Raw genomic sequence first — 23,871 nt, forward strand, 5'->3', positions numbered from 1 at the left:
GAGTCTGGATAAAAAAGAGGGTAATAAGACAGAAGAAGAAGAAAAAAAAACACAATAAAGTAGTAGTGTTCTACCTCTGCACTTTTCTCATTACTTACACAAGCTTAAGTTCCACCATAGTAGATACTTAATAAAGATTTGTAGACTAAACGAATGAATTTAACTTCCCAAGTTGAGCAATATAAACTTACTGTTCCAAACAGCTGATAAATTATAAAATACATGACTATTAGAGCAGTGATCACCAGTGTTTTTGCATATTTGAAATATTAGAGAAACCCAAATACATACCTTTTTTATTTTTTTTCTTAATTTGTCAGTCATTTACACATTTCTAAAACTTTAAGGGTACATTTTCATACCTCCATATGGTATGACATAAGGTTTAACATGACAATAGTTCAATTTGTATGCCTTTAAACTACATATAATGGGCCTCCCCTGTGGCTCAGCGGTTGAGCGCTGGGTTGCGAAGCTGCCTGCGGCCTCTGCGGCGCCGGTTCGATCCCCGGCTGCTCCCCGGCCACCGGAGGAGGGTCCCACATGGCGCACAGACCTCTCCTGCCGCCCGCTGCTCCCCTCGGCAGTGTGCTTCGGTCCTTCTGCCTGCTCTGCTCCCCGCTCTGTCTCTGGTGAATTCTCTCACCCTCCCGCGCTTCTGACTGTACCCAGTGCTTGTATAAATAAATAAATAAATAAAACAAAAAAAAAAAAAACTACATATAATATTTAATAGTAAGGCTGCATATGTATGTGGCTCACAAACTGGTTTTTTTTCAATCACACTGAATTTCAGTAGATGATACTCTTTCTTTAAAGGCTGTTATAAGGATTTGTTTTATCTTTTCATTTACATGCAGTATTATTTAAAGTAAGACATAAAAACCAAAATTTCAACTTCTTAAAATTACAGGAGCTGGGCCTCCCTGGTGGCGCAAGGGGTTGTCTTAGTACAATGAAGCTATCAGCAGTGTATTTCTGTAGATCTGCCGGTTCTGCTCCAGACTCTGGTGAATCCTCTCATTCCCCCCTACCCTCCCCGCACCCTCCAGCATATACCCCAGCTCTTACATGCATGCATAAATAAATCGTTAAAAAAAAATTAGGGGCCTCCCCTGGTGGCGCAGCGGTTGAGCACTGGGCTGTGAAGCTGTCTGTGGCCTCTGCAGTGCTGGTTTGATGCCCGGCTGCCGGCCGCCGGCGAGGGTCCCACATGGTGCACAGACCTTTCCTGCTGCGCCCGCTGCTCCCCTCAGCAGTGTATTTCATCAGTCTGCCTGTTCTGTTCCCCACTCTGGCTCTGGTGAATTCTCTCAGCCTCCTATGCTTCTGACTGTACCCAGTGCTTATATAAATAAATAAACAAATCTTTTAAAAAAAGAAAATTAGGGTCTCCCTGGTGGCACAAGGGGTTAAGTCGCAGCACTATGACTTAACCCCAGTTCTTATATGTATAAATAAATCTTTTTAAAAACTTACAGGAACTGGCAAAATTTGGCTTGCATTTCAAAACAGCAGTAATCCAGAAAAGCTAATCAGCAACCACTTCTTTAGCTGGACTTATACGCTCCATTTTTCCAAGGTTCCCACCTTTGGTCTTAATATAAGTAGAAACGCAATTACTAGTTATTTACAATTCTCTCAAGGAGTACACAGGCCTTCTATCATACAGTATTCCATGATACAGTTCTTAGCACAGCACACTAAAAATACTATGTCAGGGGCAAGCCACCTACCTAAGTCACTTCTATAAAGATCCTTCACTTTTGTGCTGCCTTTGCCACTCTGATTTCCAAGTCACTGAGTGGGCTAGAGTACATCAGCACTTGCTGATAAATGTTGACTGGATGAATGTACAACAGGCACATCACAAATGTGATGTATATACTAAATTTAGCGTTAATGTCTCTGAGCATAACAAATAATTCTGTTACAAAGAAAGTGCAGTAGGATTGTTACAAGTTTTTTGTTGTCATTGCCATTCTTCTTTTTTTTTTAGTATTTATTTATGCATACAAGAACTGGGGTACAGCCAAGATGTGGGGGGTGAGAGGATTCACCAGAGACAGAGTTGCACTGCTGAGGGGAGCAGTGGGTGAGACAGGAGAGGTCTGCTAAGCCATGTGGGTTGCTCCCTGACCAGGAACTTGAACTCGGTGCTGCTGTGACTGGGGATACCTTGATAGCGCCATCTCTCACCCCTGCACCACCAGGGAGGCCCACCATTACTATTCTTATAGTAGATGTTCACCTTTGTTCTTCCCTGAGCTACCAACTGGCAGACGGGAGGTCTCCCAGGTGAAAAGGAGTTGCCTCTGCTGGTTGATATTGGGTTACAATGCATGATATACCTAAAAAAACCACTCCCTTCCCAAGATTCCTACCTACCTGACTATATTATAGCAAGTCTCATTTTAGTGCTACCATATTTACTCCCCTTTGACACTGCCAGTTTAATTTCCCTTGTAAACAGGGAAATTATTCTATGTAAGGGTTTGTAAACAGGTGGGAGCATATGGCTCAGGCTTGAAGCCTATATCAGGATCACAGAATCTAGATAGGATTTAAAAGTAACTTTTGAAAGGCTAGGATACTGTTTTTTCTGGTAGGAAATAGAGATTCCTCTTTAAAGATAGTAACTTTGAAAAAGCATTCAAAATTTGGTTATATCTATTCCACAATTAAACAAAAAAGTATGATTTTAAGTAAACAACAGCAGAGGGTGAAATACAACCATGAAAAAATGCACCAAGGTGATACATAAAATACTGACATTTGGGAAATAAATGGCTATGATTTGATGTTACCATTTTGGCGCAAAGATGAAAAATATACAGATTTACTTTCCTTTCTATCTTACAGTAAAACAAATATTTAAAAAAATAAACTGGATTTTTATGTTGACAGAAAAATTAGCATATGGCTTTAGTATAAAAGATTATATGCATATAATTGTTTATGACTACATATGGCTATAATTTATTAATCTATGCCAATACCACAGAAACATATAATTTCCTATACTAAAAAGTCTCCCCCAAAAGTTTATAATTTATGAGCTTCAAATGATGACATAAAATATATTTTCTGAGAAAAGCACTTCTCTGTTCAAGATCATACATTCGGACTAATAACAAGTAGACTAGTAAGTAAAGCAAATGTCATAGATATTCCTTGCTGTCAAACAACAGCTGTGACAAATACTACAAAACAGAGGTACATGGTATTCTATGTAAGAGTTTGTAACAAATAATTTGCCCTACTCCAGGCTTTCTTGAAACTGAAAGGATGGGAGCCCATAAATAAGGCAGGACGGGTAAAGTCAAAGGAATCTGACACTAAGATGGAAAAAGTGGATGCTCACTGGCCCAGATATGGAACCTATTTATGCCAAGAACAATGAGGAGAGAGTTGAAGGGTTTGCAAAGTGGCAAGCCCCACCTGAGCGGCTCTGGTGGAAATGTGGGCAAACCTCCAAAAAGACATCAGTTAACAAAATCTAAGTTTAGACTGATAAAAAAAAAAATTTTTTTTAACTACTGCATCTTAACCACATAAATAATGACCAATAGATAGGCAGCCCAAATAATTGTTCAGATTCTGGCATTTTTAAATCCAAAATTAAAAAGAATACCATACTTCTATTTACATGTATGACACAGAAATTTCAGATACTACAATCAAAGATTAACAAATCAAAAAATGTAATTTCTTGGTCAGACCAAAAGTGGCCTACCTACATCAAGGATTTTAAAGAGGACTGGAGCACTTTTTATTTTTTTTTTTTTAAAGAGGCATGTATTTTTATTTATTTATGATTTATTTATTTGTTTGTTTGTTTGTTTTGTTTATACATGCACTGGGTACAGTCAGAAGCACAGGAGGGTGAGAGAATTCACCAGAGCCAGAGCGGGGAGCAGAGCAGGCAGAAGGACCCAAGCACACTGCTGAGGGGAGCAGCGGGCGGTAGGAGAGGTCTGCGCACCATGTGGGACCCTCCTCTAGTGGCCGGGGAGCAGCCGGGGATCTAACCGGCGCCGCAGAGGCCACGGGCAGCTTCGCAACCCAGCGCTCAACCGCTGCGCCACCGGGGAGGCCCTTATTTTTTTTTTTTAAGATTTATTTATTTATGGGGCCTCCCCTGGTGGCACAGCAGTTGAGCGCTGGGCTGCGAAGCTGCCCGCAGCCTCTGCAGCACGGGTTTGATCCCGTGCCACTGGCAAGGGTCCCACATGGGGTGCAGACCTCTCCTGCCGTGCCCGCTGCTCCCCTCAGCAGTGTACTTCGGTCCTTCTGCCTGTTCTGTACCCCACTCTGGCTCTGGTGAATCCTCTCACCCTCCCCCGCTTGATTATACTCAGTGATCGTATAAATAAATAAACCTTTAAAAAAAAGATTTATTTATGCATACAAAATCTGGGGTACAGGCGAGAGATGTGAGGGAGGGAGGACCAGAGATGGAGTGGAGAACAGAACAGGTGGACTGACTGGAATACACTGCTGAGGGGAGCAGAAGGTGCCAGGAGGGGTCTGCTGTGCCATGTGGGTAGCTCCCTGGCCAGCCGGGGATCGAAATAGTGCTGAGACCCTACCTAAGACTCCTCAGCTCTCCCTATCCTTGGCCTAAATAGACTGGGAACCATTGTTCTCAGCACTGCGGAATCAACTTTTCTTTAATGACTAAGAATTGTCCAATATTGCTACACTGTCAGTTCACTGCAGAGCTAACAATACAGTTTGACCAAAAAAAAAATTTTTTTAAGATTGATTTATTTATGCACACAAGAGCTGGGGTACAGGCCAGAGATGCAGGGAGCGGGGGAGGTGAGAGGATTCACCAGAGACAGAGTGGGGAGCAGAAGAGGCAGACTGACTGAAATACACTGCTGAGGGGAGCAGCAAGCAAGACAGGAGAGGTCTACTATGCCATGTGGGTTGCTCCCTGGCCAGCTGGGGATTGAACTCATGCTGCAGAGGCTGCAAATTGCTTCATAGTGCGGTGCTTAACCCCTTGGGCCACCAGGGAGGCCCGGTCCTTATTTTAAAAATTGGTAAGTTAGCATTTTTCTCTCTCCAAAATATAAAACCAAAAAATAAACTATACCTTTGTCACCTATTAGTTTTTGTTCAATGAGTCAGACATTTTAAATAGAAGTTCTCCATGCCACTCCTACAAAATGACATTCAATAGACTTCCACTATCTGGTATATATAATATTAAATTTCAAGGTGGTATTGAGGTCTATTAAGATTGGGCTCCCTGGTAGCTAAGGGGTTAAAGTCTCAGTGCTATCGATCTACCTCCAGTCACCACTGAATCATGAGTTTGATTCCTTGACCAGCGAGCTAACCCAAATGGTGAGACAGACCTCTCCTACCTTGCCTGTTGCTCCCCGAAGCAGTATATTTCAGCAAATCCACCTGTTCTGCTCCCCACTTTGTCTCTGGTGAATCCTCTCACCCCCTGTACCTTGGCCTAAACCTCAGTTCTTGTATGCATAAATAAAAATAAACCTTAAAAAAAAAGATTATCTTTTAATTTAATTCCCAAAACAACCTTCATATTCCCTTACAGTATTAATTCAGATCATGTTTGTATTTTTCCATCAAGAATCCTTAAGTCTGCCCAAAAAGTAGGTATAATTTTTTGTTTTGTTTTTCCCATTCTACAAAATCGCCTAATTAAAAGATCAATTTAACTTGATGTCATGGAACTAGGTATCATAAAAGAAAAATTTCCATAAAATGGGTTAAAAATATAAGGGTGTGAGGGATAAGAGGGAGAGAGGGGGGAACACAGAGGATTGGGGTGATGGTTCACGGGTGCATTGGTGAACGAAACTATTGGGACTACACCTGAGGGGGTGGGGGAGAAACAAATATTGTTTAAAAATGAATAATGATGCAAAAAATTTTAAAAATTTAAAAAAAGATATACAAGATGAAAAATGATTGGCAACATCACATCATTCTTTATTTACCTGTTATACTTTCTCCACTCAGCAACCTGAACTATCAAAGAGCATTCTATATTGCAAACGTTAAACCAGTTCAATTGTGGCAAATTATAACATGGGTTCTTACAAATAATTTTTCCCCTCTTTTAAAGAAAACAAAAGAGGACTTCTTCATCCTTCTTAAGAAATAATACATAGGGGTCTCCCTTGTGGTGCAAGGAGTTAATAAGCACAGCATTGTGAAGCTATCCACAGCATCTGGGATCCCTGGCCAGCCAGGGAGCAACCCACATGGTGCAGCAGACCTCTCCTGTCTCGCCCACTGCTCCCCTCAGCAGTTTATTTCAGTAGTTCCTCCTGTTCTGCTCCCCACTCTCTCTGGTGAATCTTCTCACCCCCCACACCTCTGGCCTGTACCCCAGTCCTTGTATGCATAAATAAATATTTTAAAGAAAAAAAGAAATAATACAGAGGAATACTAACCATATTTAAATTACAAATAGCTTTAAGACTATTTAAACAACTCTTCAAACAACTTTAAAAAAAAAATAGCCAAACACTTTAAGTTTAGGTGACTAGTGAAAGAAAGGACTGAATAATGTGATGGTAATGCTACATGATACTATAAGCTATTAAATTCCTGGATAGGATAGAGTGTTACTAGGCCATTAATTTTTTTTTTAACTTCAGATTCTTGTTTTTCAAGTTCTTCTGAACACATTAAAAAGATAAATGATTTGACTTTTCATCGCTGTATGTCTTTAAAAAGGTAATTTCTGGTTTTAATATATGTACATTAATGAAACAAAATCCATGGTTGCAAAAATGTTAGCTGAACCACAAACTACATTTATTACCCATTAAGTTAGCATATTACAAATGCCAAATATATTTCTAGGCACCCTCTCCAAAATAACAACTAACAAAAAGAAAGCAAATGCTGGTAAAGCTATCTTAAGTTGTCATAAGCACAGTGGCTGATTTCTAAACTTTTAAAATCATGACCATATGCATCTTCCCTTTCCATCAAATTTAACCACAGGAGGTTGGTTGGCTGATAATAACAACAGTAAGTGTAACCATCAAAATAGTTTAGAATCTTTCCTTATAAGAATGTACTTTATTGCTAACTTCTTTCTGAATAATTATTCATCCATTATGCTCAGTCCTCAATTTATCAATAGACAACTCATGCTAGTCAAAAAAACTAGCATAATTATTGCTGTCACACCATTAAGAATGTTCTTGCAAATAACAAAACTCTGCATTACATCTGGCACTGGTACCATTCACTCTTTACACCACTACCCTCCCCTTCCCATCACCACCATTTTACTGGCAGAACATTCACAAGACTGAAGATTGTTTTCCATCTCAGCAAACAGAATGCTTTAAACCGGATGGCTAGCCACAAACCCAAAGTTAGGAGCTACATAAAAACAAACACAAATGTTCCTTAATTTTGCTATTCTTAATGTCTGAAGAGAGTAGTAACATTTCCCTATTTGTAGTGACCCAAATTATAGTCAGGAGCCTTTCACCTAATTAATACTAATAAATCAATTTAATGTCATCATTTTACCATTAGATGATGTCCTCCATACATTAGTGTACTTTAATTAAGTCCATCTTACCATGGTAGGTTCTTCACCTTGGATTTTTCACTGTTTTCCCTATCTCGTTTCTTAAATACCAAATTATTTTTCCATAATAGTTTTCTAAATATTAAATCTCTGAACAAAAAAACTAACCCTGAAAGCCAGTCGTGAAAAAAATATAAATTAACACAGCTCAAATGCAAAATATCAGTAAGTACAAACCATTAGTTAACCAAGAGAAAGCTAAGAATCAACTACATGTCCAAGGTCAATTTAAAACATTATATAGTATACACAATTTCAATAAACGTAAGTGAACACAATATTTACATATAAAATAAGCAACAATAACCTCATTTCCCAATTGAGATAAAAATATCAATTTTATTTATTAAGTTAAATAATCATTTTAAAGCAGTATTTCCTTTACAAGTATAATTATTCGATTGGCAGATAAAATAATGACTTTAAAAATACTTCTGAGTCATTTTGTCCTTACCTGCAGGCATGAACCATTACTGCATGCAGTGACTGTTCCATTTCCTAGCACAGACTTGAAGAAGCATCATATCTCTTTTTCAAAATGTGACTAATCTGTGGGTTTGCAATTCCTAAGCTATTTACAAATGGCACTCCCGTTCCACATAAGAAAATATTCATTACAACTGAAAGTCAAGTATTTTTAACCTAGATCGTACAAATAATGTTGGTAAATTGTGTAGCAACAACCTCAAAATATATGAAGACAAAATCTATTAATAGTATTTCCTTAAATAAAACAAGAATTTTTATTTCTCAGCTAAGTAAATTATTTTTGAAAGCCTTCAACAGCTATCACACATGAACCAGCGGTTTGCTGTGTTATGGTGTGCATGCTGCAGTTGATTAGGCTTCACTATTTTTTTTTAATCAATTACCCTTTCCAAAAGCAGAACAGCTTGCCCAAATACACATAGTCAATACAGCACAATGACCAGCATGCAGTTTAAAACATTATGTAGCAAACTTGACAAGAAAAATATACATATCCTGTGTTTCTTTTTTGTTTTTTGTTTTTTTTAAGCAATGCTACACCATTAATTGTTCATGCAAGAGATGTAGCTGTACCTTTCTGAAGAGGACGACTTCTCAGAGTTAACTGACATCAGCAGCTCAATCTTCTGCTTGATTTCTGGAAAAATCAGAAAATATTCACAACCAAGATTGCCTGCCTTTGCTGTCAAGCCTTAAATCAAGAAATTTTTCTTCTCTAATCCCTTTTGTTCAAAATGAGGCCACAAGATTCGCAGCACTTCTGTTAGGACTAGGATTCAATGGTGCTATAAAGGGAAAAAGCTCCAGAGGCATCAGGCCTTGCTAAACTATGCACATGACTGTTTATGAAAGCAGGAAGTACCATTTCTTTTAAGCAGAGGGGTGTTTTCTTTTCTTAAGGTAGAACCACCATGGCCCTACAAGAAGATTTTAAGTGCAGCAAATTAAAATGCAACCAAGAAATGCTAACATCTGGATTCAATTTTACTAGACAATTTGAAAAGCCCGAGTAATCAAGTTATGGGCTGTAATGAAGCAATCTACAACCTTTGTCTGCTTCTATTTCACCAGCCCTGAAAATATGGCTCAGTGAATCATTTTTGTCACTGAAGAACGAAATATTAACTAGAACCCCAATTTGTAGATTAAAATATTTCTGACCTTAGTTATGATTTCTTGGTTGTCTTTAATTAAAGATACATTCATTGTCTAGTCCCTAACTCCTTTTGTAAAAGATTTCTAATTTACACCTTAATTTTCCCCTCCTCCTTCGCAGTACAGGACAAGTGAACAGCAACACCCAGTTACCGAGCAGATAATACACTTGTCCTTTTAGGAAAGGACTGACAATGCCATCTACAACAGAAATGTAAGCATGTATTTGATTTAATAAGGAGATAATTGCTGATGCTGGTTTAGGGGGTAGAGGAGATAACAACAAGACTGAAAGGGAAGGAGACTGGAAATAAAAGGTAGCGAGAAAAGAGAAAAAAAAAAATACATCTAACACACATCCTTTAAAACGTTAACTAATCTAAAGCACATAATCTCAAATGGGTAAAACTAACATGGTCCTATTACCCACACTATATATATCACACATAAAACTGTTTTCCTATTTATAAATGTGTTTTTCTATTCATCACATAAAGTTCACAAAATGAAACACAGTGCACTGAAATGCTACAGGCAGCCTCAGGATTTCAAACTAGACCTCTATAGTTTTCAGGACTTCTCCTAAGGAAAAATTCTTATTTTTTTAATAATCTAGATTATAGAAATCAAAGGAACAGAAGATGTAAAAAAAAATGAGTTGCATAACATATTGTGGATGTCTACAGGAATAGCCTCACAATGTTGTTAAAATAAAGATTTTTCCAGATTGTTTAAGCTTACAACTTCATCCAATGAGCATTATAAAACTTGCATGAATATCTGATGAGAACACAATCTACACAGGCTGTAGCCAAATTGCCAAATCACTGGAAAGTGCACACAGCTGAGGGGTTAAATTGGGATGATAACAATGAAACTTACCTTGAGGATTCTTATGTGCATTACAGAGCCCAGCACCTGGTGCCACACAGTAAATGCTCAGTAATGCCCCTCCCTTTGGTTTAATAAGACCTGGTTATTTAAGAGCTCAGGCTCTGCCATCATGCAGCCTTGGATTTGAAAGGAAGCTCCTCCATCATTTTTAATAGCCATTATAACTTGGAGAAGTTACTTAAATTCTGTGAGCCTCTATCTCCTCTCCTATAAAGTGGGGATAGTAATTCCACTGCTAAGAGCTCTTATGAGGATTTAATAAAATAATCCATGAGTTATGCAGTATAATGTATGGCACATAGTAAGCCCTCTTCTCCGTGTCTCTAAGTAGTGTCTACCAAAGTAACTGTTAGGGAAAAATGATGTCCTGAGCTAATCCCATACAGGCTTTGTGGACTCTACTCCCAGTCCAGACTAAAGCCATCAAGACATTGGTAAAGACAAATCCCATCACCACCAAAGGGAAGGTGGCTGGGAGCTGAGAGTGGAGTTAAGCAGCCAGGTTGGGGATAAAAACCAAACATGTGCGCCTTGTGGGGCTCGCTATCGCTCGCCTCCTGGCTTCACAGCTCCTGGCTCGCGGCCAGCTCTCAGAGCGCCATTTTGGGATTCCTGATCGGCAGAAGGGTAGGACTCATTTAAAACTTTGTCTCCCACTTTTCTCCCTGAGCTGTACATTTCCTCATTTCCCCTTCCCTTGTAAATAAACCTTTTATTAACCTTTCGCGTGTGCCTGCAGTAGAGCATTGATAAGTCCTTTTAAGTGCACAGGTGAGGACCCACAGTCAGACACCCCGTTTTGTATCAGGGTTGCTCTACAACATAACGATCCTAAATCAGTATATGTTGAGTGAGTTAATGAGGAATACTAGATTTGTCCTATTTTAAGTAGCTATTCCACAACTAAAATCTGTCTCACTCTTACTACCAGTCTCAATATCCACCTTTTTAATGGCTGTTGTGTTAAAATATGTGGATTTTGATTTTTCTCTCAGCCTCCCTTTCTATAAAATTATTCTCAGTGTATCAACTAACCATTTTTAAAATGAGGCTACACTTGAATCTTCCTTCATCATAGTAATGTTTCATTTCAGAAGACAAAAAGTTCACATTTTGTTTCATTTATATAAAATCTATGCACATAAACTGAAAGACACCAAGATTAAACTAAACAGCTATAATGAAGTTTATCCCAATCCCATAAATATTAAAATGAAAAGTTCAACTTTAAACCTTCTCCAGCTGGTGATTTTGAGAACGCCAAGCCAAAACAGCTTTAAATAGTAAATGAAAAACTTCCCAACACCATTTCCACATTTTCTTCAAACCTGAAGGACTGAAAAGTTCAGAAATGTTCACAAATACTATGTTAATACTGTATCCTCTGAGGGCCACGTTTTCCATCTATCTTTTTATCTATTCCTCCTTACTGTAAACATACATAAAAATGTTCTGGGGCAGACCCACCCATGACCTAGCAGACAAAAAGAGCGAAGCCATCTACACAGACTTAAATTCCATGAAACAGCTATGCAAAATCGGCTGCCTGCAGGTAAAAGCCAGTCTTGTCAACCTCTAACCAAATAGCCAGATAAGAAGGTTTAAACAAAAGGCAGGCTACCCAGCCTTTGTATCTCCACAATGCATTCTTTATGAAGTAAAAGATTAAACCTCAGCATCTCCTTCCTCTCTACAAAGATAACATCAACCTATCTTTAGGTCAAAAAAACTTAAAACCAGAAGCCCCCATGTCAAGATTAAACACATTCTTAATGTCAATAAACTCACTTTTCCTAACTATATAAATTTAAATGTGTGACTAAACAGTTCTCAGAGTAAAATCTGTAAGAATCACATTCATTGACTAATAAGTTCTGTCTTACTATCATTGAAATTTTTTAAAGGTTTTTTTAATTTATTTTTTTATTTTATTTATTTGTTTGTTTTGTTTTTATACATGCACTGGGTACAGTCAGAAGCGCGGGAGGGTGAGAGAATTCACCAGAGCCAGAGCGGGGAGCAGAGTAGGCAGAAGGACCGAAGCACACTGCTGAGGGGAGCAGCGGGCAGCAGGAGAGGTCTGCGCGCCATGTGGGACCCTCTGCGCCACCGGGGATGCCCACTATCATTGAAATTTTTATTCCAATTAACATTATCAAGAGCATACGTAAGTGATTACTACCCACATTCATTAATTATTCCATGCCACTGAGATATATTCCACTACAACGCGTGCCATAATCCTTGGCCAGGTTTGATGTCCACATCCATACAACTTCCAAAAACCCATAGTATCTTGCAATTCTTATCATCTGAGTTATGTATGACTACACTAATGATGCTCTCTATACAGACTGCAAATACTTCCCTGAAATTGGTTGTTTTCAATTTTATTCACAGTAGCCAGGAAACTATTTCCAATGTTTCTGCTAATAAGTCCCACTTAATACTCTTCCTTTATAATTTATGACCTTCTGGGCCTCCCTGGTGGCGCAGGTGGTTGAGCTCAGTGCGGTGAAGCTGTCCGCAGGCCTCTCCTATCTCGCCCACTGCTTCCCTCAGCAGTGTATTTCAGTCCTTCTGCCTATTCTGTTCCCCACTCTGTCTCTAGTGAATCCCCTCACCCTCCCCCACATCTAGACTGTATCCCAGTTCTTGTGTAAATAAAATAAATCCTTAAAATAAATAATGACCTTCCTTTTAAATTGACTTTTCCCCACATCAATTTTTTGTAAGATCATCCTATTTTCCTCCAATACACTTCATAATTTTATTTTGCATGCAAATCTAGGACCCTTCTATAACTTTTTACCTATGAATATAGAGAGATTCAGTTTATTCTTATAGGTCACATCTTAAAACCTTGTAACTCACCTCCAAAATTCTAAATTCCTCTCCACCATCCCTTGCTTCTTACAAAACAGCAGTCTTACAACCTTATATTTATTATATTAACCAACCATCCACCGTCTCCATTTATACATACAGGCAAACAAGTACAAAAGACCCTATTTTCTCTTTTCATCAAAAATTTTTATAATGGGGCCTCCCTCGTGGCGCAAGGGTTAAGACGCAACCTGTGAGGCTATCCAAAGCCACCACAGCACGAGCTCGAGAGTTCTATTCTCGGCCAGCCAGGGAGCAGCCCACATGGTTCAGCAGACCTCTCCTGGCTCGCCTGCTGCTCCCCTCAGCAGTGTACTTCAATCATTTTGCCTGTTCTGTTCTCCGCTCTGTCTCTGGTGAATCCTCTCACCACCCCTCCATACCTCTGGCCTGTACCCCAGCTCTTGTATGCATAAATAAATCTTTTTAAAAAAAAAATTTAAATGGGCAACTGATACCTATGTAGTTTGACTAAGCATATTTAAAATTATGATTATGTTTTTTAATCTGTACTGTTCTTAATTGTTTTTAATTTCTAAATAACATTATGAGAGGACATAAATTTTTTATGTGTGCACTTTTGGATTTTAATGCTTTTATGTTTTTATGATTCTCCTCCTAACTCTGGGTTCTTTGCTGGATCATCTTCTTTCATCCAAACCTTAAAAAAATGTTGGTGATACTTAGATGAACCAATACTACTGATTCTACATTCTTGACATCCGCAAACATAAAGACACTGGTTATAATCAGATCTTAAGTTCTAGAGCCATATTCTCAGCTGCAACCTGGGCCATATAGTCTTTGACCACTTCAGACATGTCCATTTAGAGAGTCCCTAGATGACTTGAATGCATTTTCCAAAATTAAACTCACTAATAATTTCTCAATCTAATGTCTCCTTTTACTATCTTTATCCCAATGAAAAGTAGCATCACTGCCCCTCCAAAGCAGGAGATTATTGTTTGAGCTCTACAGCTAAACTTCCAAGAACACCAACCAGCCTACTCTCCCTGGACACATTTGGACATTCTCCTTTCTCATTCAACAAATATTGGTCTCTGCTCCATGAGACTCCCATACCACCAAAAGTCTTCTTCGGCTTCCTCTCCCTGGAATGCCATTGTTTACTTGGTTTGCCTTGCACACCCTGCTCAATGTTCTAATCTCAGCCCAAACATTACTTCCTCCATGGTATCGAAAAAATAAAGTTCTCCTCTGTCCTGCTATATCTCACATACACTTGCAGTAAAGAGTTACTAAAATACAGGCCTCCCCGGTGGCACAGCAGTTGAGTGCTGGCCTGCAAAGTTGCCTGCAGCCTCTGCAGCGCTGGTTCAATCCCCAGCCACCAGTGAGGGTCCCACATGGTGCGCAGATCTTTCCTGCCGCCCGCTGCTCCCCTCAGCAGTGTACTTCATCAGTCTGCCTGTTCTGCTCCCCGCTCTGGCTCTGGTGAATTCTCCTCCCGCGCTTCTGACTATACCCAGTGCTTGTATAAATAAATGAATCTTAAAAAAAAAAAAAAGTTACTAAAATATGTTCTATCCACCAGTGGTTTGATTCCATCAGAAACCAAAACTTCCCGAAGAACAGACACCTTAATTTTCACTTCAATTCACGTTTGTATGCTGACACTTTCACGGTCTTCTTAGCTTCATCTAGTTTAGTAAGTGTCACCATCAATGCCCTCTAGTAGCTGTGAAATGTAATAAAATTATCCCTGAAAACTGTCTACAGTTGGGCCTCCCCGGTGGCGCAGCGGTTGAGCGCTGGGTTGCGAAGCTGCCCGCGGCCTCTGTGGCGCCGGTTCGATCCCCGGCTGCTCCCCGGCCACCAGAGGAGGGTCCCACATGGCGCGCAGACCTCTCCTGCCGCCCGCTGCTCCCCTCAGCAGTGTACTTCGGTCCTTCTGCCTGCTCTGCTCCCCACTCTGGCTCTGGTGAATTCTCTCACCCTCCCGCACTTCTGACTGTACCCAGTGCATGTATAAACAAACAAACAAACAAACAAATAAATAAAAAAAAAAAAAAACATGCCTCTATAAAAAAAAAAAAAAAAAAAAACTGTCTACAGTTATCTCACCACAGCAAAGTATCATTAACAGTTAATCCAGGCTCTAAATAGAACAAAGATGAGCTTATCCTGACTCTCCTGGGAAGACAAAAGTGACACAAGTTCTTAGAAAACTGAGCTATAATACCCAGGGTGTGATCCCAGGCTCTGTTCAGCATGCGGTCAAGTTTTAAACTTTCTGATTTACTTACACTGACAAAATATTATTTGCATGTTCTTCTGCCACAATATGTGAATTTTAAAAATTCACAGAATAATATACCCCAGAAAGGGAAGCATTTTATAATCCTAATTTTTAAGGATTTTGTAGCAGAATTCAATAAATCAGGTATTAACACACAACTGAAAACTACTTAGTCTACTGACACTGGACCTTAAAAAAATTAAGACATTTTAATTTTATTTACAATTTTTAAGTATAAAGCACTAAGTTCACCAAGGCAATGAAATGCCTACTTTCAATTCCTTTAGTGTGCCAAGATCCACTCAACCATCTCAAAAGAAACCCCATTACATTCAACAGGGGACAAAATTACTGTGCAAGACTTATTTACATATACAAGAAAATCCAAATATTTGTGTTATATGAGGAATTAATGTCCTTAACTCCCAGTCCACATTAACTACCCAAATGGTAGGATCCAAAATTAATGAGAAGTTAGAATTTTGCCTTCTACGGTCCCTTAGTATCAATAGGTACTGAGCTCGGTGCTATAAGGCAAAATTCCTCTTCTCAGAGAGCTCAAAGTCTAATACTTAACATTTAGCTTAAACCATAATTTATATGAATAAACTCATGTAATCCTCACAACTGGAATAGACACATAATATGATTTCCATTTGACATGCATGCAAAGTGAAGCTCTGAAAATTTAAGAAATTTGCCCAGATTCTAAACAATTCCATTTACAATAGCATCAAAAAAATAAAACACTTAGGAATAAATTTTAAAAAGAGGTGTAAAAATTGTACACTGCAAATTACAAAATATTGTTGAAAAAATTAAAGACCTAAATAACAACATCCTATGTTCAGTGATTAGAAGACTTACTACTATTAGGATGGTAATACTTGCTCCCAGACTGATCTACAAATTCAAACAACCCCTATGAAAATTCCAAGCGACATTTTTGCAAAAAAAAAAAAGGGGGGGGGGGGCAAGCTAATCCTAAAACTAATATAGAAATGCAGGGCTGCCCCAGTGGCGCAGCGGTTGCAAAGCTGCCCGCAGCCCCTGCAGTGCAGGTTAGATCCCCAGCTGCTTCCCAGGCCACCAGAGGATCCCACATGGCGCGCAGACCTCTCCTGCCGCCCACTGCTCCCCTCAGCAGTGTACTTCGGTCCTTCTGCCTGTTCTGTTCTCGCTCTGTCTCTGGTGAATTCTCTCACCCTCCCGTGCTTCTGACTGTACCCAGTGCTTATATAAATAAATAAATAAATCTTTAAAAAAAAAAAAAAACTAATATAGAAATGCAAGGGAACCTGAATAGCCAAAACAACAGTGGAAAAAAAGAACAAACTGGAAAACTCACATATCTCAATTAAAAAATTTAATACAAAAACAGTGATCAAGACAGGGTGAACTGGCATAAGGATAAACATGTTTATCAATGGAATAAATGGAACTGAGAATCCAGAAATAAATCCTCACATCACAGTCATGTGACTATTTTTTAAACATCTTTTTTATACAGCATTTGTCGTTTCTGTCAAACCCTGAGCCCACCAGCTTATCCCAGACTGCCTGGGGAGGTACATGGAAAGGTACAGGGCAGATGACACATGGGATAAAGAACTATATGGGAGGTGGAGATGGCTCCTCTCATCCAGCAAGAGCCCCATGCCTCTGAGAAGGCAAAGCCCAGAATGGCACAGAAGAGCTGCTGCTGCTTCAGAGAAGGGTTCTGGGCAGAGATAGAAAAAAATAGGCCTAGGACCTGAGGGAGGTAGAATGATGTATATGTGCAAGTAAGTTTCTTTTTAGGATGATAAGAATGTTCCATGAGACAATGGTGACAAGTCTCAACATCATAAATGTGGTAAAGATCACTGAATTGTACATTGCAAAATGATTTAAATGATGGCTTATGTGAATTTTACCTCAATTAAAAAGTAAAAAGGATTCCAGAGCCAGTATGTGCTTGAACCAGAACCAGAATGAGAACTCCAGTTGTCTAACTCTAAAGCCAAGCTCCCTGGCTGTACCATACAGCCTACAAGGAAGAAATGATCATGTGTCTGGGGAAACTAAATGGTCAAAGAAGACATTGAGATTTGATCACTAGGGTTAGTAGAACTTCCCAGTGAAGGAAAATAGCACTCCAAGCATAAAGATGGCACAAGTTAAGCTACAGAACCATATCATATGGACCATCCTAGCTGTTTCTGTGACTGAGAGGAGTTTAGTAGGTACTCGTAAGAAATGAGGCCAAGTATATTGTCAGGGGCCTATTCATAAAGCGTCTTACAATGACACACACAGAAGTCCAGTTTTACTTACAAACATTACCAACAATCAAAACTAAAGAGATTTAACAAGTGAGGAAGATGTAAAAGCAAATTTTTTAAATCTTACATCATGCTGGGGAGAAAATACTAAATTTCATGGAGCTATTTATAAGTTTTGTCGATTCACCACAATTAATTTTGTGTCCGTACACCTATACAGTATCCCTCAAGAACTTGGCCAATTGTCATTTCTCTCATTTGTAAATCCTAAAACTCTCACCTCAAGCATCAGTCATCCCTTATTCCTATAAAAATCTCTAACAGCAGCAAGCAATAGTAAAGACCAGTCCCAAGGCTTTGTTGCTTTACAAAATATCATGAAGTATCACAACCACTTTAGCAAACCAAACAGGCTATTTTATCCTTGTCTTGTTTTCAGTGAAATTTCCTTTCAATCACATGAACAGGAAATGTGAACTAGCTTTCCATTCTAAAACATAAGAATCAGCTTTTCCTGTAGTTAGGACTGAGTGGTTGCTGTAGAAATGGGCACATATAGGGAACACAGTAAGGTGGTCCTGGCCCAACGCTTCTCCGGACAGCAAGTGGTTACAATGAAGGATGCTGTCGGTGGCACCTCAGACCACCCCAACAGCCACGCTCTGGTGGCTGGAACTATTCACCATCCTGCAAAGTAACAGCTGTGATGGGCTGGAAGAAAATGACCAAAAGTCAAGTCTTTTGTTAAAGTTTGTAACTACAATTACCTCTGGCCCACAGGTACTGTGTGGATAGTCCCTTGGACAAAACTGGTCCTCAAGAAGGATGTCCTCGGAGATCCTGCTCTAAAATTTAGCAAGGCTGGATGAGAGGCCAAGGTCAAGTTGGAGGAGAGATACAATACCAACAAGAAAAAATTTTTCTCTTGCATGTTATTTTTTTTTTTGATGTTATATTTCAGATTTCAGTCATTAACCACACACACCCACACCCACACCCACACACACACACACACACACATCAATGTTTAGAACCTTAAATTTATCAGGGATACACATGCAAAAAATCTTATCGTTCTTCAAGTGAAATTGAATCAATATTCGAGAGTACAAGTTCTTCATTTTTATAATTAGAACAATATTTTAAGCATGGAAAATGCCTAGAAATTAATATATTAGGTTTAATATTTGTACTTCTAATAAATAACAACAGCTAACATTTCACACAATTACAATATGTCAGGTACTTTTCTATTTGCGTTATTCTTTTAATACTCCTATGTCCCTATAAGATAAAGGTTAGGTAACTTGCCACAGTTTAGAGTTAGGGTGTTAGAGGGGGAAACGGGCACCGTGTCACCTATGCAGAGGACCTAGGCCCTCAATCACTCTTCCATACAGATCTCTGATTTAGAACTTTCTCAAGTTTTTTCATTAAAAAGTATTCAAATAACCATTTACATTCATAATATTTAAAAAAGCTATGACATAATACCTCAAGTTAAAAAATCTTGCTGTCCCTTTCCCCCTGAAAATCTTTCACCCTCTCTGTCAGTTTTAAAACATTAGGCATTTACATTGTTCTATATATACCTGGAGGAATAAAAATCATTAATTTGCATGAAAAGTCTAAAGAAAAGGAAATTTTGTTTTGTTTTGCTACATTTAACTACAATTTTATGAAGTTGGCTTCTAGTCTGGTATTAGGTAACTGGACATTCTAAAAAAATCTCAAAATGGATCCCTTATACCTAATTTTCCTCCTCATTCCAAGGGTCATTTGTAATGATTCACAAAGTCACTCTCTTTCAGGGCAGCGATGCCTAAAAAGTGCTAAGTGTAATACTGAAGCATGGTGTTGAAAATCACACGTTTTACACTTGGCCTGACCTCCCCACCTAACTAAAATGACAAAATTATAAACACACAATTTCACAAGCACAATTAGCTAGTCAAGGTCTAAAATAGTTTGTTTATTGATTTCAATATAGAGAATATTGGATTGTTATAATCCAGCAATTCCACTTCTCCCAAATCTAATCTAGAAAAGAATATTCACATGCCCTACAAGAATCACACAAAGTTGTTCATCATAATGATGTACAGCAGCAAGAACTGGAAAAGAATTCAAGTGTTAAATGAACTATAGCATATTCAAATGCTATGCATTTGAAAATAATGAAACAAATCTGTATGTATTGAATGACTAACCCTAAGATAAAAATTGCAGCTTTCAGAATGCACACAATGACATATATATTACTTTTGTAATTGATCTATTATTTTCACAAGTATGCATGTATGTAAATGAAACAAAATTGGGAAAGAATACATTCCAAAATGATTAGAAATAAACCTTCCTTACCTCTGGAGATGAGACAAGGAATAAGCATTAGTAGTCAGAGGGGATTTTACCTTTATCTGAACAGGTATTGTTTATGTAATTAAAAATAATCTTTTCTAAAAATGTCAAGTGCTGTCAAAGGATACTCCATTTAAAATAAATCCCTTTTGTGGTTTACATGACTTTCAAATGGATACACTGCAACAAGACTGCTATCACACCATTATAAATAGCCTCCAAAATGCCAATTTTCACTTTCAAATAAAATTCACAGTTTAATTAAGGTCAAAGCAATGTTCTGCTGGAACTTTGAGGGTGTTTTACTGAAGAAAAAAGAACAACTGAATTCTTCTCACACTGTTCTAGCTTAAGAGTGTTTCATATAGAGGTTGTACAATTGGCACTTAAAACTAGCTTTGCTTTCAAAACAAAATAAAATTGCAGAAATAAACTGAGGAACTGAAAAAAAATCCTACATAAAATTATAATCACTAATTTAACAGACCACAATGTCAATCTCAACAAATGGAAGGAATGTATTTATGAAAGACATGCTACTGAAGTAGAACAAAGACTCTGATAGCTGGGAGTTTAAGATAAAAACTAAATTTTTAAGTAGAGCCATCTAGATATTAGGGTTCTTTGTTAAACTGTGCAGAGGAGGAAGGCAAATGCTAAAGAAGCCAGAATCAAATGCCAGGGCAATTACATAACAAGAAACAGTTCCCACAAAAGAACCACAACAAAAAAAGAGGTAAGTGTAAAATGTTTCAAGAAGAGAGTATTTTAAAATTTTAGTCTGGCTTCTTTTTAAATAACCTCCTTCCAGTCACATCATTTTAGCAAAATGGCTCCTCAACTTATACTAAAAAATACAACCCTAGATTTATATTTTAATGATTTATTTATTTATGCATATAAGAACTGGGGTACAGGCCAGAGGTGGCGGGTGAGAGGATTCACCAGAGACAGAGTGGGGAGCAGAACAGGCAGATTGAATGAAATACACTGCCGAGGGGAGCAGAGGATGAGGCAGGAGAGGTCTGCTGCGCCGTGTGGAAAGCTCCCTAGCCAGGGATTGAACTCATGCTGCAGTGGCTGGCAATAGCTTCATAGTGCTGAGACTTCAACCCCTGCATCACTAGGGAGGCCCCTATCCAATATATTTTAATTCATATGAAGCACCCAACTTTTTTTTTTTTTCGCTAAAGCCTGTCTGAAATTTGGACTCAAACCACCGGAACGAGAGTAAGAAGGAGAAGGAGAAAAGGGTTATTATTTGGAATGACCACAACCTTTGAGCTAGGGAATGCATATAGGTGTATATTTTATTATTTAAACATATTCATATTTCATGTTGAGGAACAAATGACTGGACAGTCATCCATATGTTCAGGATAGCTGAAAGATTAACAAGTTTAAATTATTTAAGCCATTCTGAAACGGAACATTCACATATGATTAAAAAGAAAGCCAAGTGTAATATGAACTTCCTTGGCTACCCAAGACCTTTCGTTATAAGCACTGCTGTTATAGTCTCAGTGCTTCTGAAATGTAGCTGACAGTCTCTTTCTTGCTTCCAATTGCTTTTCTGTTTTGTTCCTCACAAATGTCACTATACACGTATGAATTTCTAATTGCTCATTTTAACCTGCTGAGAAATCTATAAATGGGTAGTATGTCATACTACACATAAAGTTTTCCTTAACCAAACTATAACACTTCATGTCTGAGTCCTACACATCAAGGCTCATATAAAAAGAATTCCAGTCTCATTCTGTGGAGGGTCCCAATGCCGTGGTATATCTGTTTCTCTTTGAGCATCTGCTTCATTCTTTCCCAAGTGATCAGCTCTGTACCTGCAGCTTGCAACAGGAATGTAAGGCACTTGAGGCTTCCTCCTTATTAAACTGGCAACAGTCACCCTTGCATCATGTTATGATGACAATGATTAATTCCTGATTTTGGCAATGATTATATATATCTTTAATTTCATGAAAATACAAAGAGAAGCAAAAATTATCTCTATTTTATAGATGAGAACAGGAGTGTGAAGCCTAAAATGTAAGGTGACATATGTCTAAAGTCACGCATTATTAAGAGGCAGACACAGAACTTGACCCCAGATCTATCAAACTTTTAAGTCAATACCATTGTTAAATGCAAAGATATACTAGCCCTACCAAAATGACCTAATATCTTAGTTTCAGAAATCCAAATTCTTAAGACAGGTAATACAGTATTCCTAGTAATCTTTTCTAGCCAGGCTGTACTGCACACAAGATGCTGGATCACCTTAATCTAGACACACACTGTCCAGTACAATATCACATGCCATGTGCAGCTACTGAATGTTTGAAATGCAACAGCTCCAGATGTGCTTAGTAGCAAAACAATGAAAATTAACAAGCTACATGAAACAAATCACATATGCAACAATATGTTATATAACCCCATTTATAAGAAGTATCCAGAGTAAGCAAGTTAAGCAAAAAAGAAATGGAATGGAGGTTACCAGGAGCTACAAAGGGGAAATGGGGAATTAACAGTTCTGCTTCCACAGGGAAGGAGTCTCATTCAGGAGTAAAAGAGGCTATAAATCTTATTTCATTCTTATGAATGAAACCTTATTTCATTCTTATTCTTCAATAGAGGATATAAATACAGGTAGCTAAATCAGTTCATGATTTTTTAAGTACCTCTAATGAACACTACTCACTTCAACCCCTCAAAAAGAGAAACTTCTAGTAAATTGGTTTGCTACTGTCACACTTAAAAAACCAATCTATTTTTTTTCCTACTAAAGAATGGATCTGAATATGATAGTCTGTGAAACAACAGTCATTTCCGCAATCATTTCACCAGTACTTTTTTTTTTAAAGATTTATTTTTATTTATTTATACAAGCACTGGGTACAGTCAGAAGTGCAGAAGGGTGAGAGAATTCACCAGAGCCAGAGCGGGGAGCAGAGCAGGCAGACTGAAGCACACTGCTGAGAGGAGAAGCGGGCAGCAGGAGAGGTCTGAGTGCCATGTGAGACCCTCCTCCGATGGCCGGGGAGCAGCTGGGGATCGAACCCGCTCGCTGAAGAGGCTACGGGCAGCTTCTTCGCAACCCAGCGCTCAACCGCTGCGCCACCGCTGCGCCACCTGGGAGGCCCACCCACCAGTACTTTTTAGCAAGTATCTTGGAAATACTAAAACAGTCAGCTTTGTGTTGAGAAGTATTCTGTGTATAAAGAATACACAATTTTGTAAAAGTAACATAGTAGAAAGAGAAGCAAACAAGTTGATGTTCTTTTCAAATCTCAATTTATCACTACATTCCTTGGCTTCTAGCTGAGGAGATACATTTAATTTTGTCCCATATTTAAGACAATGAAATAGTTTTGCACCTCTGATTGTAGAAGAGGGGATTTTGTAACAAATTATTACCAGTTAGTTTATCTAAGTCTTTAGAACAGATTCCAAATGTATCAAGCTTGCTTAATAAAAATCAAACATGCAATGAAGTAGGTGAATTATCTGTTAGCAAGATAGGAAAGAAAATATGATGAAATTCCACTAACTTTACAAGAACTGAAGAAATATAATCTCACAAAGCCAAAGGAGAAACAACATTATAACCTTTCTTGTACTTAAACAATTAAGAGAGGCTTAAGAAGCTAATAACTGACACACAGTAATGATAGCAGTTACCTGAGTTAACTACCTGTTGTGGGTATTTTCCATTTATTAGCTCATTAATGCAAAAAAGACTACAGATGCAGTATTGTAATTACCATCCCTCACTTTATAATGAAGAAACAAAAGCATAAATAAGTCAAATATTTTGCACAAAGTTATACATTCAGTAAAACTAGGAGACAAGTCCTGAAAACCTGGTAACATACTGACAGAATGAAGTGAAAGTGATGGAAACCTGTGTTCCATATACCACATACAATGGTCACAATTGCTGAAAATTCAATGTAGGACAC

The 23,871-nt window shown here is 38.4% G+C and overlaps 1 protein-coding gene across 11 annotated transcripts in view; it reads right to left on the minus strand.

Moving 5' to 3' along the window:
- The window catches only part of SRPK2 (SRSF protein kinase 2), a 211,693-nt gene that overhangs the window by 119,162 nt on the left and 68,660 nt on the right, over positions 1–23,871 (minus strand). For 4 of the 11 annotated variants that reach the window (XM_054692534.1, XM_054692532.1, XM_054692528.1 and 1 more), the window contains one exon: positions 8,663–8,726. The exons of 6 other annotated variants lie outside the window; for them this stretch is intronic. In XM_054692534.1, coding sequence (XP_054548509.1) covers positions 8,663–8,700 — 38 coding nt within the window. In that variant the 5' untranslated portion in view covers positions 8,701–8,726. Of the gene's footprint in view, positions 1–8,662; positions 8,729–23,871 lie in introns of those variants that run through there. One more of the 11 variants, XM_054692529.1, reaches the window with a different exon arrangement.

Source organism: Talpa occidentalis, unplaced genomic scaffold (genome assembly GCF_014898055.3).
Source record: "Talpa occidentalis isolate TD23 unplaced genomic scaffold, MPIMG_talOcc4v2.1, whole genome shotgun sequence".
NCBI lineage: Eukaryota > Metazoa > Chordata > Mammalia > Eulipotyphla > Talpidae > Talpa > Talpa occidentalis.